General features: G+C 40.1%; 1 protein-coding gene and 1 non-coding gene across 6 annotated transcripts in view; both read left to right on the top strand.

The window, feature by feature from the left end:
* The window catches only part of CNOT10 (CCR4-NOT transcription complex subunit 10), a 77,683-nt gene that overhangs the window by 11,497 nt on the left and 49,931 nt on the right, over positions 1–16,255 (top strand). For all 5 annotated transcript variants that reach the window (XM_027586740.1, XM_027586738.1, XM_027586737.1 and 2 more), the window contains exons 2-4: positions 8,672–8,766; positions 10,075–10,236; positions 14,901–15,051. In XM_027586740.1, the coding sequence (XP_027442541.1) occupies positions 8,672–8,766; positions 10,075–10,236; positions 14,901–15,051 (408 nt within the window). The remainder of the gene's footprint in view (positions 1–8,671; positions 8,767–10,074; positions 10,237–14,900; positions 15,052–16,255) is intronic.
* On the top strand, positions 1,068–1,174 carry LOC113919011. Its single transcript, XR_003518757.1, has one exon. It is a non-coding gene; the product is annotated as a U6 spliceosomal RNA (small nuclear RNA).

Here is a 16,255-nt window from a genome sequence, read left to right as displayed (position 1 = left end):
TTTTTTTTTTAAGATTTTATGTTTTCAGTAATCTCTACACCTGGAGCGCCTCGGTGGCACAGTTGGTTAAGCATCTGCCTTTGGTTCAGGTCATGATCCTAGGTGCTGGGATTGAACCCCATGTCAGGCTCCCTGCTCAGCGGGGAGTCTGCTGCTCCCTCTGCCCCTCCACCCACTTGTGCTTGCTTGCTCTCTCCCTCTCTAATAAATAGTTAAAATCTTAAGAAAAAACAAGTAATCTCTACACCCAACAAGGGGCTTGAACCCACAAACCCTGAGATCAAGAGTCGATCCACCAATGGAGCCAGCCAGGTGCCCCTAATAGTGTCCTTTTAAACTTTCTCTAATAAACTATTCATTTTCCTCCTCCCTGTTAGGACTCAATTCTTACTTATCTGTATGCTGAAGTGGAAATGAAATACTAATTTATCTGCTAACTCTTTTTTTCATTTATCTTATATATTTTGAAAGTTTTATATATTTAAGTATATATATAAGTATCCCAGTGTGGGACTCAAACTCATGACCCCCGAGATCAAGAGTCACATGCTCTTCTGACTGAGCCAGCCAGGTGCCCCTTATCTGCTAACTTTAATTATCAGAAGTAATACTAAAAAACCCAAATACCAGAATACCTTTTCTTTGTAGAGCAGATCTAAGTCTTTGATAAGTTCACTTAAGCACAAGTTATATTTTGTTCTTGGTGTTAAGTGGTGATTCTCAAAAGTGTGCAATCTACCAGTGCTGGCTCCATTGGTGAGAAACTGCAAGAATCTTTAATTGTTTTGTCAAAAGGAAAGGGGAAGGGAGGTAATATTTATTTAGCATCTTCAAGCAGAGAGTTAGATAGCCAAGGGGAGACCGTACCGGAGATGTGACTGATTCCAAGGCTTATACTGCTTTCATTGCACTGTGTTTCCCTCTTGAGAGAGGGAAATTGGGAGTCTTTACTGACTGCCAACATGTGCCTGGCCAGGGCTCTCGGAGTCAGCTCTGTGGAGGACTGGTTCTTTGAAATGCTCTTGGAATATATAGGTTTCTAGATAGTTATCAAAAATGTCCACATCGTGCTTGCTTCAGCAGCACATACACTAAAATTGGAATGATACAGAGAAGATTAGCATGGCCCCTGTGTGACGATGACAGGCAAATTCGTGAAGTGTTCCATATTTTTATATATATTTGGAATGTTAACCAAAAAAAAAAAAAAAGCCCACATCATGAATGTAAATAGAGTTTAATGACTCCTCACACACCCAGAAGCTCCCTGTATGCATCTTGCAGTCACTAGACTCCTGAAGGATTGATTTGAAAATTAAATGAGTTTAAGCTATTTGAGGTGCTTACATGCCTAACACATAGTGAGTGCTCAATAAAGGCTGGATGCTATTGTTACAGTTAGGCAGAAATTGCGGGTAGTATAAGATGGAGAAGCAAATAGTTTCTCAAGATAGAACTTGGCATAGTAGGGGCTGGAAAGAATGATGGTTGTTTCAGAACTACAACCAGTTTACACGTGGAGCCCTATTTCCTCAGGACTTCCATGCCTACCTTCTGATTTAGGTCCAACCTCACCTCCCATCCCCACTCCCTCTCTTTCACAGCCCCCTATTATTGTCATAGCATTATTCACATCTGGAGTCATGTATTTGTATCTTACCTCCCCACGGAGTCTCTTAGTTTCACAAGTGCTGGAACCTTGTCTGTGTGATTCACATTTACATCCCAAGCACTTAGAACAATGCTTGACCCATAGTAGTCTCTCAGCTATTTATTAATTGAATGCATGGCTTGAATTTATCACATATAAGCCGAACTATCACAGTTAAAAAAATAACTCCCAGGCAAGTGTTCCGTGTTCACCATGGCCAAAGTTAAAGAGTGAACAATGTCTTCTGAGAAACTTGGGCTGATGGTAATGGTAGTGGTTGTAGGAATTATTGAGTAGTAAATTTGGGGGACAAGATGATCTGCCATTTCCCCCCATGTGGAGATTTGTCTTCCACTGATAGTTAGATATGTGTTGCGTTGTGAACAAATATAGATGTTTCTTTATAGAAGCTTGTTTGGGTGGACTGAATTTCTGAGTTGGAGGGTACCCTAAAAGCCATCCAATATAGATGCTCATTTTAGTAAATAGGGAAGCTGACATTTGCCCCAGTTCCATTTCTGTATCTGTTTAATTTCAAAAGTGGCACTAGAGTTTTGGTCATCGTATTTTATTTCCAGGTATTGTCTCCACCTCATTGTACTACCTGGTCCTGTCTGTATGTTGAAAGTAATAAAGTCTGTACTACCATGCCACATATGGGGACTTTGCCAGATACATTTCAATCACTTCACATATATTCTTAACAAAGCCTCCCAGTAACTCTAAAAAATGTTTTCTTATCCCCATTTTGCACCTGGGTTCAAGCTTTGGAGGTCTTTGGATTCAAGGCTGAAGCAACAATTCTATCTGGAAAAAAAAATCTCCTATATAAGAAATTCAAATATTGGGGTGCCTGGGTGGCTCAGTCGTTAAGCGTCTGCCTTTGGCTCAGGTCACAATCCCAGGGTCCTGGAATTGAGCCCCACATCGGGCTCTCTGCTCGGCGGGAAGCCTGCTTCTCTCTCTCCCACTCCCCCTGCTTTTGTTCCCGCTCTTGCTGTGTCTGTCTCTGTCAAATAAAATCTTTAAAAAAAAAAATTCAAATATCACAAGATTTTGATAGTTTAAAGAATTCTTTATTCTGAGTCATAAACAGTGGCATCACCCTCACATGTCTATGTTTGCAGCCCATTGCATCATACTCGTGCAATGGTCATATTTCTTTTTATTGGTATTCCATTAATGATGCCTGGAGCTTTTGTTGGTGAGTAAAACTAAAAAACCAGAATGTTCTTTGGGAGATATTGAAACATAAAAGACACCTTTTTAAAAGAAAAGGTAGATTTTTAAAGCAATTTAAAGTATTAACATTAAAAATGATTAATATTTGGGGTACCTGGGTGGCTCAGTTGATTAAGCATCTGCCTTTGGCTCAGGTCTTGATCCCAGGGTCCTGGGATTGAGCCCTGCATTGGGCTCTCTGCTCGGCGGGGAGTGTGCTTCTCCCTCTCCCTCTGCCGTGATCTCTCTCTGTCAATTAATAAATTAAAAAAACTTTTAAAATGATTAATATTCAAAAAAATAAAAATGACTAATATTTATATCACTGACATAATACTCTTGCCATAAATGTTAGACTATATGCATGAGGAAACAATCAGATAAACCCAGAATTTGGAACATTCTACAAGGCAACTAGCTTTGGCTCTTTTTTTTTTAATTTTTAAATTTTTTTTTGAAATATATATTTCTTTTTTTTTAAGATTTTATTTATTCATGAGAGACGGGGAGAGAGAGAGAGAGAAGAAGCAGAGGGAGAAGCAGGCTCCCAAGGAGCAGGGAGCCCGATGCGGGACTCGATCCCAGGACCCTGGGATCATGACCCGAGCCGAAGGCAGACGCTTAACCATCTGAGCCACCCAGGCGCCCTCTTTTTTTTTTTTATAATTTATTTGAGAGAGAGAGAGCATAAGCAGGGTGAGGGGCAGAGGAAGAAGCAGAATCCTCGCTGAGCAGGGAGCCTGATGCGGGGCTCGATCCCAGCACCCCAGCTGGGATCATGACCTGAGCCGAAGGCAGATAGATGTTCAACCGACTGAGCCACCCAGGTGCCCCAAGTCAATAATTATTTGATTTTATTTATTTTTTAAACATTTTATTTATTTGAGAGAGAGAGAGAGAATGAGAGATAGAGAGCACGAGAGGGAAGAGGGTCAGAGAGAGAAGCAGACTCCCCGCTGAGCAGGGAGCCCGATGTGGGACTCGATCCCGGGACTCCAGGATCATGACCAGAGCCGAAGGCAGTCGCTCAACCAACTGAGCCACCCAGGCTCCCTCAATAATTATTTTAAAGAGTCTAAGCTAGGGGCGCCTGGGAGGCTCAATCAATTGGTTGAGCGTCTGCCTTCGGCTCAGGTCATGATCCCTGGGTCCTGGGATCAGCCCCGCATTGTGCTCCCTGCTCAGTGGGGAACCTGCTTCCTCTGCTTCTCCCTCTGCCTGCTGCTCCCCCTGCTTGTACTCTCTCTGTCTCAAATAAATAATAAATAAAATCTTTAGGGAAAAAACAGTGGCTTGATAAGCAAAAAATGGTAAGGCAGTGTTCTGGACTAAAATAAACAAAAGCTATTTAACTGAGGAAATGTGTGAGCCTTGATTGGTCCTTGGATTGGGAAGGAAAAATAAAGTTATAAGACATGTCTTAGAACTGGGGCGCTTGGGTGGCTCAGTCGTTGAGCATCTGCCTTCGGCTCAGGTCATGATCCCAGGGTCCTGGGATCAAGCCCCGCATCGGGCTCCCTGCTCAGCGGAGAGCCTGCTTCTCCCTCTCCCACTCCCCCTGCTTGTGTTCCCTCTCTCATTGTGTCTGTCTTTGTCAAAATAAATAAATAAAATCTTAAAAAAAAAAAAAAAGACATGTCTTAGAACCATCATGGAAATTTGAATGAAATTAGTGGACTATTTGTTAGATGATACTATTGAATTATTATTACCTTTCTTAGTGTGATTATTTTATTTTGGTTATGTAGGAGAATGTTTTAAATCATAGAGACATGCTGAAGTAGGGGAGTTAAATGTCATATTACTTTCAAATGATTCAATGAAAGAAATACGTGAATAATGAGAAAGCAAATGTGGCAAAATGTTAAAAATTATGAATCTCCATTTATATAACTAATGTTCTCGAAATGACAGTTGTTGAAACGGAGAGCAACCTATCAGTGGTTGCCAGGGGTAGGGAGGCAGAGAGGAAGTGAGTGTGGCTATGAAGTATAATTGGAAGGATACTAGGGGCGCCTGAGTGGCTCAGTCAGTTAAGCGTCTGCCTTCGGCTCAGGTCATGATCCCGGGGTCCTGGGATCGAGCTCCACGTCGGACTCCCTGCTCAGTAAGAAGCCTGCTTCTGCCCCTCCCCCTGCTTGTGGTCTCTCCCTCCCTCTCTCTCTGTCACATAAATAAAATCTTTAAAAAAAAAATAGGATACTTCTGTTGATGAAAATTTGTGTTTCTTGGCCATAACATTGTTAGCATCCTGGTTGTGATACCCTAGTATGGTTTTGCAGGATGTTACTATTGGGGGAAACTGGGTAAAGGATACAAAGAATCTCTCAATTTTTTTTTAAGACTTATTTATTTTAGAGAGAAAAAGAATGCACGTTCATGTGCAGGGGGAGGGGCAGAGGGAGAGAAGCAGACTTCCCCACTAAGCACGGGGCCAGACCGGCGTGGGGCTCAATCTCACAACCCCTGAGATCATGACCTGAGCCAAAATCAAGAGTGGGATGCTCAACTGACTGAGCTACCCAGGTGCCCCTCAATATTATTTTAGAGCTGCATATGAATTAGCAAGTATCTTAGAATAAAAAGCTTAATGTAAAAAACTGAATCTAGGTGAAGACAGTATGGGTGTTCATTGTATTTCTTTTTTATTTTTTTTAAGATTTATTTATTTGAGAGAAAGAACATGAGCAGGAGGGGCAGAGGGAGAGAGAGAGAAAGAACTTTAAGCAGACTCTACATATAGTGCGGTGCCTGATGGGCTCAGTCTCATGACCCTGAGATCACATTCTGAGCCAAAACCAAGAGTTGGATGCTCAACCGACTGCCCCACCAGGTGCTCCTGGGTGTTCATTTTCATTGTATATTCTTTCAGCTTTTCTGTGGGTATGAAAATTTTCAAAATTGAAAGTTGGGGGAGGAAGTTGGAGGAAAAAAAGATCCAAAAAAATCAAAAGAAAGCTAGCTTGCTTGCTTGCTTTCAAGATTTTATTTATTTCTCAGAGAGAGCACAAGCAGGGGGAGTGGCAGGCAGAGCAGGGCAGAAGAAGCACACTTCCTGCTGAGCAAGGAGCCTGATGAGGGACTCAATCCTAGGGTCCTGGGATCATGACCTGAGCCGAAGGCAGCTGCTTAACCGACTGAGCCATCGAGGAGTCCCAAAAGAAAGTTTTCTCAGTGGGAAATATTGGTAAATTGTAGAGGACTGTTTCTAAAGACTGATCTTGATTAAGTACAACTTGTATTTTGAGTTTAGTACCTCAGGAAAAAGCAAGAAATGTCATGATTAATTTGAGATTAAATGAAACTAAAATAATCCATAGCATTATAGCTGGCTATACCTTCTCAGGGTGCCTTCCTCCCCTCCCTGCATTCCTATTCCCGAAGTCTTTATAATGATGATGATGGCGGCATTGAATAAATGTGAAAAGGGCTGAAAGATTTAAAGGATTTAACATTTTTTACGGTCCCTTGATACACTAGATGCTACATTTTTATGAGCTCTGTAGATGTGGTTACCTTTTATTCTTACTAACTTTTATAACTTTATTGTCTCCTTTCCTTTAAATAAATAATTAAAAGCTCAGGTATGTTTCTTAGTGTTGACTGGAAACTATGTTTTGTGGCTTCTGCTATGTAATTTTACCGAGGAAACTTAAAAGTTTGTGAAAACTGGATAAGCATGATGTTGTCTCCAGAGTGTGATATTATGGTTTAGGTTCCTGTCAGTTATCTGACATCAAGGCCCCAAATCCCAAGGATAAGAAAGATTTCTGCCAGCCCCTCTCCCAAAAAATCATCTACCACAGTATATAAATGAGGCTTAGTCCAGAAAGATCTCTTGTGAACAAGAAGAGATGGTATCATTTGACTGCAATTGTGCTCACAAATGTTGGGATCAATGATGCTTCTTCTTTCATGAAAGAAAAAATATTATTTTGGGATGCCTGGGTGGCTCAGTCGGTTGAGCGTCTGTCTTTGACTCAGGGTCCTGGGATTGAGTCCCCTCATGGGGTTCCTTGCCCAGCGGGAAGCCTGCTTCTCCCTTTGTCTGCTGCTCCCCCTGCTTGTGCATGTGCGCTCGCTTGCTCGCTTTCTGGCAAATACAATTTTTTTTAAAAGATTTTATTTATTTATTTGACAGAGAGAGACACAGCGAGAGAGGGAACATAAGCAGGGGGAGTGGGAGAGGGAGAAGCAGGCTTTCCGCCGAGTGGAGAGCCTGATGCAGGCTCGATCCCAGGACCCTGGGATCATGACCTGAGCCGAAGGCAGATGCTTAACAACTGAGCCACCTAGGCGCCCCTGCATACACAATTTTTTAAAAAGATTTATTTATTTATTTTGAGAGAAGGGAGAGACTCTCCTGCAGACTCCCCCCTGAATCCAGAGCCGGATGAAGGGTTCAGTCCCACCACCCAGCGTTCATGACCTGAGTCAAAACCCAAGAGTGAGACACAACTGACTGAGCCACCCAGGCACCCCAGAAAAAGTATTTTTTTTTTTGAAGCATTTGTCAGGACAGTTAAAAGTGTTGAACTTGAGTAGTTTTAGACTTTATTTAGCAGAGATTTTTGTTTACTTTGGAATTTGGTTTTTAAATAAAAAATATCGGGGCACCTGGGTGGCTCAGGCGTTAAGCGTCTGCCTTCGGCTCAGGTCATGATCCCAGGGTCCTGGGATTGAGCCCCACATCTGGCTCCATGCTCCACGGGAAGCCTGTTTCTTCCTCTCTCACTTCCCCTGCTTGTGTTCCCTCTCTCTCTGTGTCTCTCTCTGTCAAATAAATCTTTTAAAAAAAATCTAATTTTGAAATACTGAGTTGTGGGGCAGGAATCATTAATCTTAAAAGGTATAATCATGTTAAGGAAGCTTTTTAAATGTGTTAATCCTGGCTTTTGGATTTCTAAGCCTATGAAAGTATTCTTGGCCTGGAAATTTTTTGTTTTGTTTAAAGATTTTATTTATTTGGCAAGGAGAGACACAGTGAGAGAGGGAACACAAGCAGGGGGAGTGGGAGTGGGAGAAGCAGGCTTCCCGTTGAGCAGGGAGCCCGATGGAGGGCTCCATCCCAGGATCCTGAGATCATGACCTGAGCTGAAGGCAGATGCTTAACGATTGAGCCACCCAGGTGCCCCTTGGCCTGGAAATTAAGTATGAGTTCTTATCAAAGTAGTTTTCTTTTTTTTTTTAAGATTTTATTTGAGAGAGAGAGAGAAAACACAAAAGGGGGGTAGCGTCAGAGGGAGAAGCAGACTCCCCACTGAGCAGGGAGCCCAATGTGGGACTCGATCCCGGGATTCTGGGATTATGACCTGAGCCAAAGGCAGCCACCCAACCAACTGAGCCACCCAGGCGCCCTCAGAGTAGTTTTCTAATTGTTAAATGTTACTATATTCCAACTGGGTTATAAACTTTTTGAAGGTATTATATATATATTTATAATCTCCTTTTGTCTCCAGAGTCTGGCATAATTTCTTGAATATGTAGGACTTTGATATATTGCTGGGGGGCAGATCTCATGTTTTTAAGTGAACACAACATTCTCAGCCCAGGATGGACAGAGCTGTAATCTTTACATAAGTGATGGTGGGTTTTCATTGTGCTTGACCATGGCTAAGGGAAACATTTCTTTAAGTTTTTGGTGGAGTGGCTTCTAACTCACTTATAACACTAATATGCCATTGTTGTTGAGAAAGCCCTAACTGTGGCACCTTCATTAGGAAGAAGACAGAAGAAAACTAGGGCACGTTCACTGTACAACTTTATTTCTAAACAACCGTAAAACTTTTGTGCTTGCAGATCAGGGAGCAGAGAAGCATGAAGGGACAAGTCAGTCCTCTGGGATTACTGATCAAGAGAAGGAGTTGTCCACCAGCGCTTTCCAAGCTTTCACGGTAAGCAGTGCTTTTTTTCTTTTGTCTCCCATTTTTAGAATCTGTCTAATACGAATCTTTCCACAATGAATTTTTAAACTTACAATTTTTGTTCTGTAATAATTCAAGAGTTAAGTTTAGTGAGTAGGTTTAGTTTTAATATTTAAAAAAATTAGAGTTTAAATATGGTGAAAGGAATGGGAGTAATTTGAGCCATTACCAAGTTTTTGTGTTTTCATAAACATGTTTTAACTCTTACAGTGTTGTTTTTAAGTCTTTAGAACTTAGGGTCGCCTGGTTGGTTCAGCATGTGCCTTTGGCTTAGGTCATGATCCCAGGGTCCTGGGATCGAGCCCCACATTATGTTCCCTGCTTGGCAGGAAGCCTGCTTCTCCCTCTCCCACTCCCCCTGCTTGTGTTCCCTCTCTCGCTGTGTCTCTCTCTGTCAAGTAAATAAATAAAATCTTAAAAAAAAAAAGTCTTTAAAACTTAGATTTGTAAATATGTGGGTCACTCTTCAATTCACTGCTTTATTCAATTCTTTTTCTTGAATATGCTTTAAAATGGAATTCCAAAGGTTTCTTGTCAAAACTTTAACTTCTTTGACATTAAACAATATGAAAAGAAACCTTGTTTGATTGTCAAGTTACATGTAAGCAGAAGAATTTGATACTTGGATATTCCAAGTGTATTTACTGGAAATTAAAAATTAGAATAATTAATCATATTACCTTTCTTGGCCAGTCTCAGCTACTATGTCCTACTAGCAATAGACAACTATATACATATATATTTGTGTGTATATAGCATGTTGTTTTATACATATATAGAGATGTATGGTATACCTATGTGTCTATGTATGTGTCTTATACAAGTATTGGTGTTAGAGTTTGAGTCTTAGGAAATATCTACAATTTTTTTCCGGCTTTATTGAGATATAATTGACATATCCCAGTTTCTTAATTGATATGAATATTGCTTCATCTAGTCACTTTAATTAGTATATTTAGGGGAATTGTAGGTCCTTTTATTTTTCTTTCCTTTTTGTTGTAGGTCTTTTTAAAATTTTTTTTTTTTAAGTCTTTATTTGTCAGCTAGAGAGAGAGCACAAGCAGGGGGAGCGGCAGGCAGAGGGAGAAGCAGGGGAGCCTGATGTGGGGCTCAATCCCAGCACCCTGGGATCATGACCTGAGCCAAAAGCAAACACTTAACCGACTGAGCCACCCAGGCACCCCTTTAAAGAGTTTTTCAATGAAGAGTGAAATATATTTGGAAATGAATGTATGGTTTTAAAGCTGATACATAATTTTGTCTGTTTTTTTGTCTTAGGCTGGAAATTATGATGCCTGTCTACAACACCTTGCTTGCCTACAAGAAGTAAACAAAGATGATTATAAAATAATTTTGAATACAGCAGTGACTGAGTTTTTTAAAAACAACCAAATGACAACAGATAGTTTGAGACAGACACTTAACCAGCTGAAGAATCAGGTGATACGCAAATGAATTTAGCTGTAAAAATACTGTGGTATTCTCTCAATTGTGCAATAGAAATACTTAAGGAAAATTAATAGGACATGTCTGGTATTGATAGCACAATTTCTAATGTATCTAAAATACTTGCATTAATTTTATAAAATTATTATTCCAGGGAATGGAAGGTATGTTGTATAATTTTATTTTCTATTGTATTTTTAAATTGAACAGAATAGATTAATATACCAAATTTGAATGAGCTTTGGAGTGTTGAGAAAAAATTAAAGTGGAAATATATGAAAAAGCTTAACCGCTGAGATTATCTTTTTTTATAACTGCAAAGATCTGATTATAATAATGTCAAATTGTTTTAGCACTTTGGATCAGGACATGATTAATTGATTCAGTAGAAGATATTCTGATTCATAAATGGTTTGGGGCTTGTCTTGGTCATTGATCATACCAGCAACATTTCTCACATCACAGAGTTAGAGCTTTGATAGTCAAAAGGGCTGATGATGAGGATGATGATAGTATCAGATAGCAGACATTTATTGCATTATGGAACAAGGCCCTGCTGAGAACCTTGTATGCAGCATGTCACTTATTCTTCCCAGTAGTCCTATGAAACAGCTACTATAATTTTTCTCATTTTACAGATGGGAAAGCTGAGGTACAGATAGCTTGTATAAATTGTCCAAAGACACAAAGCTCTTAAATGAAAAGAGCTCCGTCAACCCAGTCCTGTTTGACTTTAGGGTCTGTGCTTCTGATTACTGCTTTGTGCTGTAGAAGGTCTTAAGACCTTTTTGAGCTCCTGTCCTTGTTCATGAATACCACTATACAGTAGAATATCACCCTAATATGTGATATAGTTAGAAATAAGTGACCCCCAGGGCGCCTGGGTGGCTCAGTTGGTTAAGCGACTGCCTTCGGCTCGGGTCATGGTCCTGGAGTCCCTGGATCGAGTCCCGCATCGGGCTCCCTGCTCAGCAGGGAGACTGCTTCTCCCTCTGACCCTCCCCCCTCTCATGTGCTCGCTCTCTCTCTCTCTCTCTCAAATAAATAAAATTTCTAAAAACAAAACAAAACAAAAAAAACCACTTCAACCTTAAAAGAAAGAAATAAGTGACCCCTTCACGGTCTTCATAATTTTTTATAGGAGCAAAGCTACTTTACAGTATCACCCTAAACGTGGTATTGTTAGAAATAAGTAACCTGCTCACGCTCTTCCTAATTCTTCACAGGAGTGATTTTTCAACCCTATTATAGTTCCTCAATGAAAATGAGAATAATAGGGGTGCCTGCCTGGCTCAGTTGGTAGAGCACGCAATTTTTTTTTATTATTAACATATAATGTATTTGTTTCAGGGGTACAGGTCTGTGATTCATCAGTCTTACACAATACACAGTGCTCGCCATAGCACATACCCTCCCCAGTGTCCATCACCCAGCCCCCCAACCCCTACCCCCCTCTGCTCCAGCAACCCTCCATTTGTTTCCTGAGATTAAGAGTCTCTTATGGTTTGTGTCTCTCTCCAGTTTCATCTTGTTTCATTTTTTCCTGTCTTCCCCTATGATCCTCTGCCTTGTTTCTCAAATTCCACATATCAGTGAGATCATATGATAATTGTCATTCTCTGATTGACTTATTTCACTTAGCATAATACCCCCGAGTTCCATCCATGGAGCATGCAGTTCTTGGATCTCGGGGTCATGAGTTCAAGCCCCACCTTGGGTGTAGAGATTACTTATAAAAAAAAAAAAGAAAATGAGAATAATAGCCATCGTTTATTAAATGCTTATGTGATTCCAAATTCCACATTAAATGCTTTTTATGTTTTATCTCATATAATCCTCACATTCAACCCTTAAGATAGGTACTTGTTATCTCAGTTGTACAACTGGGATTTAGGGAGCCTAATAATTTTAATTTATATAGCCAGGAAGGGGAGTAGCAAGATTTGAACCAGACCGTCTGAGTTGTTGTTTTTTGTTTTTTGGTTTTTTTTAAGTAAACTCTACATGTGGGGTTTGAACTCATAACCCCAAGATCAAGAGTTACATGCTCTACAGACTGAGCTTTCCAGGCACCCCCAGACCATCTGACTTTTGAGCCTGTTTTCATAGCTACCCCAGTCTTCACAAATTTATATATCACATTTCTTTATTTCTCTAGTCTTAGTAACTGTGACTTTATCTGGAGCTCCAGAATCAAAGGAAAGATGATGTTTGTGGATATCTAGTACACATGTCCTATGACCCCATAGACTGTTTCTTCCAGGGAATATTTATTTGGTCTTTGAGCACAAGTTCATCCTTAAAACCCTTTTTTAGAGTAAGAGACTCCTGCAAACTTCCTATTAAGCCAAGAAAACTGCTTTTTGAAATCCTTTTGCTAGTCCTAATTCTTTTTTTTTTTTTTTGCTTTTATTCTTGATAAGGCTGGCTCAATAATCCCCCTCATGCCATCCAACTCTCTTGCATTTCCTAGAAGTGTTTGTACCTGTGTCTCCTAGCTTTATCTAAATCACACTTCCATTCAGAGTCTTCTGTCCTCGGCATAGTTACATATCTTTACAACCTATTTCACCTTTATTAATGTTTTATCTCATTTAATGAGTAGTTTTTGTTCTGGCTGGGGCAATTACTAGATGTTTTTGGTAAGTCCTAGAAGATGTTGCTGTTATTTATGTCATGTTCAACCATTTTTGCTTTGTTTTGTTTTTTTTTTTAAGAAGAAAGAATTTATTTATATTCTTCATTTGCTAGAGAGAGAGAGAGCAAGAGAGCACTCACACGCACACACCAGCAGGGGGAATGGCAAGCAGAGAGAAGCAGGCTCCCTGCTGAGCAAGGAGCCTAATGTGGGACTCGATTCCAGGGCCTTGGGATTAAGACCTGAGCTGAAGGCAGATGCCTAACCGACTGAGCCGCCCAGGTGTCCCTACTTAAATAAAATCTTAAAAAAAAAAAACAAGTGTTAAAAACAAACCCATAGCAGTCCCTGCCATTTGACAGCAAACTCCCAGCGCCCAGCAGCTAGTAATTTGCTTTGTCTATTTATTTGCCTACTTTGGCTATTTTGTATAGGTGAATGTTCAACCATTTTTGAATCCAAAATTCCTTAATTTGTCCAAAACCCCCTTTTCTGGCTAAGAATTAACCCTTTCTTAGCTCATTCTCTGTTCATTATATTACTACCAAGAAGTACTATTTTTCTTAGTCACTAGAAAGACTATGACTTGGTAAGTGAAGATTATACAGAACCTGCAAACTCAACAGAGATGCAAGTGCTTGTGATCAGAGAGGACCAGTTGTTAACATTTGAACCGCCCTGTCAAGCTCACCATGTGGATGACTGAAGTCTCAGGTGTCTGATTACAAATTACTCTGTGTCATGAACCTTCTGCTTCCTTGCCATCAGCCAAACCAAGGTTAAGTTCATCATGTATATCAAAGTCCCACTGCTTAATATAGGGAAGTGTCAGTCTTAGAATTAATTATTTACCATTCCTCAATAATTTGTGCCAATCTTTAGAGGCACCTGGGTGCCATAGTTGGTTGGGAGTCCGACTTTTGGTTTTGGCTCAGGTTGTGGTTTCAGGGTCATGAGATTGAGCCCCATGTAGGGCTCCAAGCTCAGTGCAGTGTCTTCTTAGGACTCTCCCTCCCTCTCTCCCTCCTCCCCATGCACTCTTCTCTCTCTCAAATCCTTAAAAAAAATAATTTATTCCAATCTTAATAGTGGCAAAGAAAAATTAGTTTTAATCCAGATAGATTTCCAGTTTTGTATGTTAAATGAAATTACAGAATGTTTGCAAAACGATTAAAATTTGCAAGCCTATTGCTACAGTTTAGGGAGGGGATATGCAGGTAGTCATTAGCTTTAAAATGCAAAGCGATTTTTTTATCTGGTATCAGATGTAAGTGTTAGTGTTTTAGCAAAGCCATTAAAAGCCTATTTTTGTTTATTACTTTAAATAACTTAGTTATATGAACAAAACCTGAAATTAAGAGGAATATCAGAAAATATACTCCCTAGTTATAAAGCCTTGGGCAAGATAATTAATTTTTTTGTGCTGGTCTCCTATTTATAAAACGGAAATGATAATATCTATGTCCTGGAGGTATTGTGAGGATTAAATGACGTATTCTCTATAAAAGGTTTAACATAGTGGACCTGACACATAATTAAGTAGTTAGCTATTGTTTATTAATGTTTAAATTTTACTTTAGTTTTTACAAAATGAAATCAAGGTTATTTATACGTATGTGTATGTGTGTGTGTATAAAACATAGTGCATATGGGAAAGGTCTTTTGAGTTTTTCCCACTGCCAGGGAGGCTAGAAAGTAGGGAACCATCTCGGAAGCCATGTTGGCAGTTAAGACATTGATGATATCTTCACAGTGGCAAGGAAGAGACTTGCCTTGCTTTGTGCTAAGTACTACATAAAGTCCATGAAAATGTTTTACTTAATGAAATTTTATTATGAATAAAATAATTTTGAATATATGAGAATAATTAAAATCTAGAGGTCCTGTTAAAAATGTGGAAAAATTCAGAGTAAGAAATGTTGGCCTGTGTTTCTGTTTGTTCATATAGATTCTTTCACTTTTGCTCTTTATTTTCTTACTGTTGTGAGAACAACAACGATCTTTGTTGATTGTTTCATAGGTCCATTCGGCTGTTGAAGAAATGGATGGATTAGATGATGTTGAGAACAGCATGTTGTATTACAATCAGGCAGTCATTCTTTATCATCTGCGGCAGTACACAGAAGCGATAGCAGTTGGTGAAAAACTTTACCAGTTCATAGAACCTTTTGGTATGTTCTGTCAAAATTCTCCCTGTCATCAGGGGACTTGGGTGGCTCAGTGAATTAAGTGACCCTTGATCTCAGGGTTGTGAGATCGAGCCCCCCATCGGGCTATGCACTGGGTTTAAAGCCTGTTTGGGATTCTCTCTGTCCCTCTCCCTCTGCCCCTCCCCATTCTAAAAAAAAAAAAAAAATTCTCATATTTGCAGTGGCCTCTGGTACTTTTACCTAGTTAACCTAAATCAGGGAGTTGCCTATTAGTATTTAAAGAAAGAAAAAAAGCTGTGTAGGTTTTCTTAATAGCTAGAAAAGATAAAAATGACATTTTTAGATGAACCCAAGTTTTCTTTTAGCATTTCCCCCCCACTCCTCAATGTTTTTTTTTTTTTTTAAATCTCATCTGCTCATTTGAGAGAGAGAATGAGCAAGAGAGAGAACACGAGCAGGGGGAGCAGCAGAGGCAGAGGGAGAAGCAGGCTCTCCATTGAGCAGGGAGCCTGATGTGGGGCTCGATCCCAAGACCCCAGGATCCTGACCTGAGCTGAAGGCAGACACCTAACTGACTGAGCCACCCAGGCGCCCCTGCCCACCCCTCAGTTTTTAAATATGATTGTTAGAAATGATGTTTCTGATTGGAAAGACTTAGTGATTTTTGTTTTTTCTCTGCTCTTTAAATACCGCCTAGTGTACCCAATCCATTCTTACTTGAGCAGTGTGTTAAGGAGTGTTCGGGGATGTTAAGGGACAGTGAAGTATTTTGTCCATTGCCTCACTGATGTTTTTGTGGGTAATCAAAGAATAGATAGTACAGACTATGCTAGCTTTTTTGGTATCTTAAGTTACTTATCTTACAGTTACTAGCCTTGAATAAGTATAGTAAGAAAGGTGAGGGCAGAGGAACAAAGAGGGAGCAAATAAAGCAGCAAAGGCAGACTCAGGAAATGGTTGTTAAAGAGGGCTGTTTGTTTCCAGCCCACAGGCAGTCAGATTTCAGTTGTGATTCACATTTTTGTCTTTTTCTCTATGTTACTCTCCTTTAAATTCAAAACACTGATGCCGATTCCTGATTTATAAATGCCTGATTGCTGATGTGGTCCCCACAGGACAAGAGGTGGAGTGTGATGGTTCCTCTGTGGGGCTTTGAGAAGAATGACAGGGTCCCCTTTTGCTGCCAACTGTTAACAGCTGCTTGCTGAGGATCCAGGGGGGGCAT

Source organism: Zalophus californianus, chromosome 1 (genome assembly GCF_009762305.2).
Source record: "Zalophus californianus isolate mZalCal1 chromosome 1, mZalCal1.pri.v2, whole genome shotgun sequence".
NCBI lineage: Eukaryota > Metazoa > Chordata > Mammalia > Carnivora > Otariidae > Zalophus > Zalophus californianus.
This window is presented reverse-complemented; position numbering and strand designations above follow the sequence as displayed.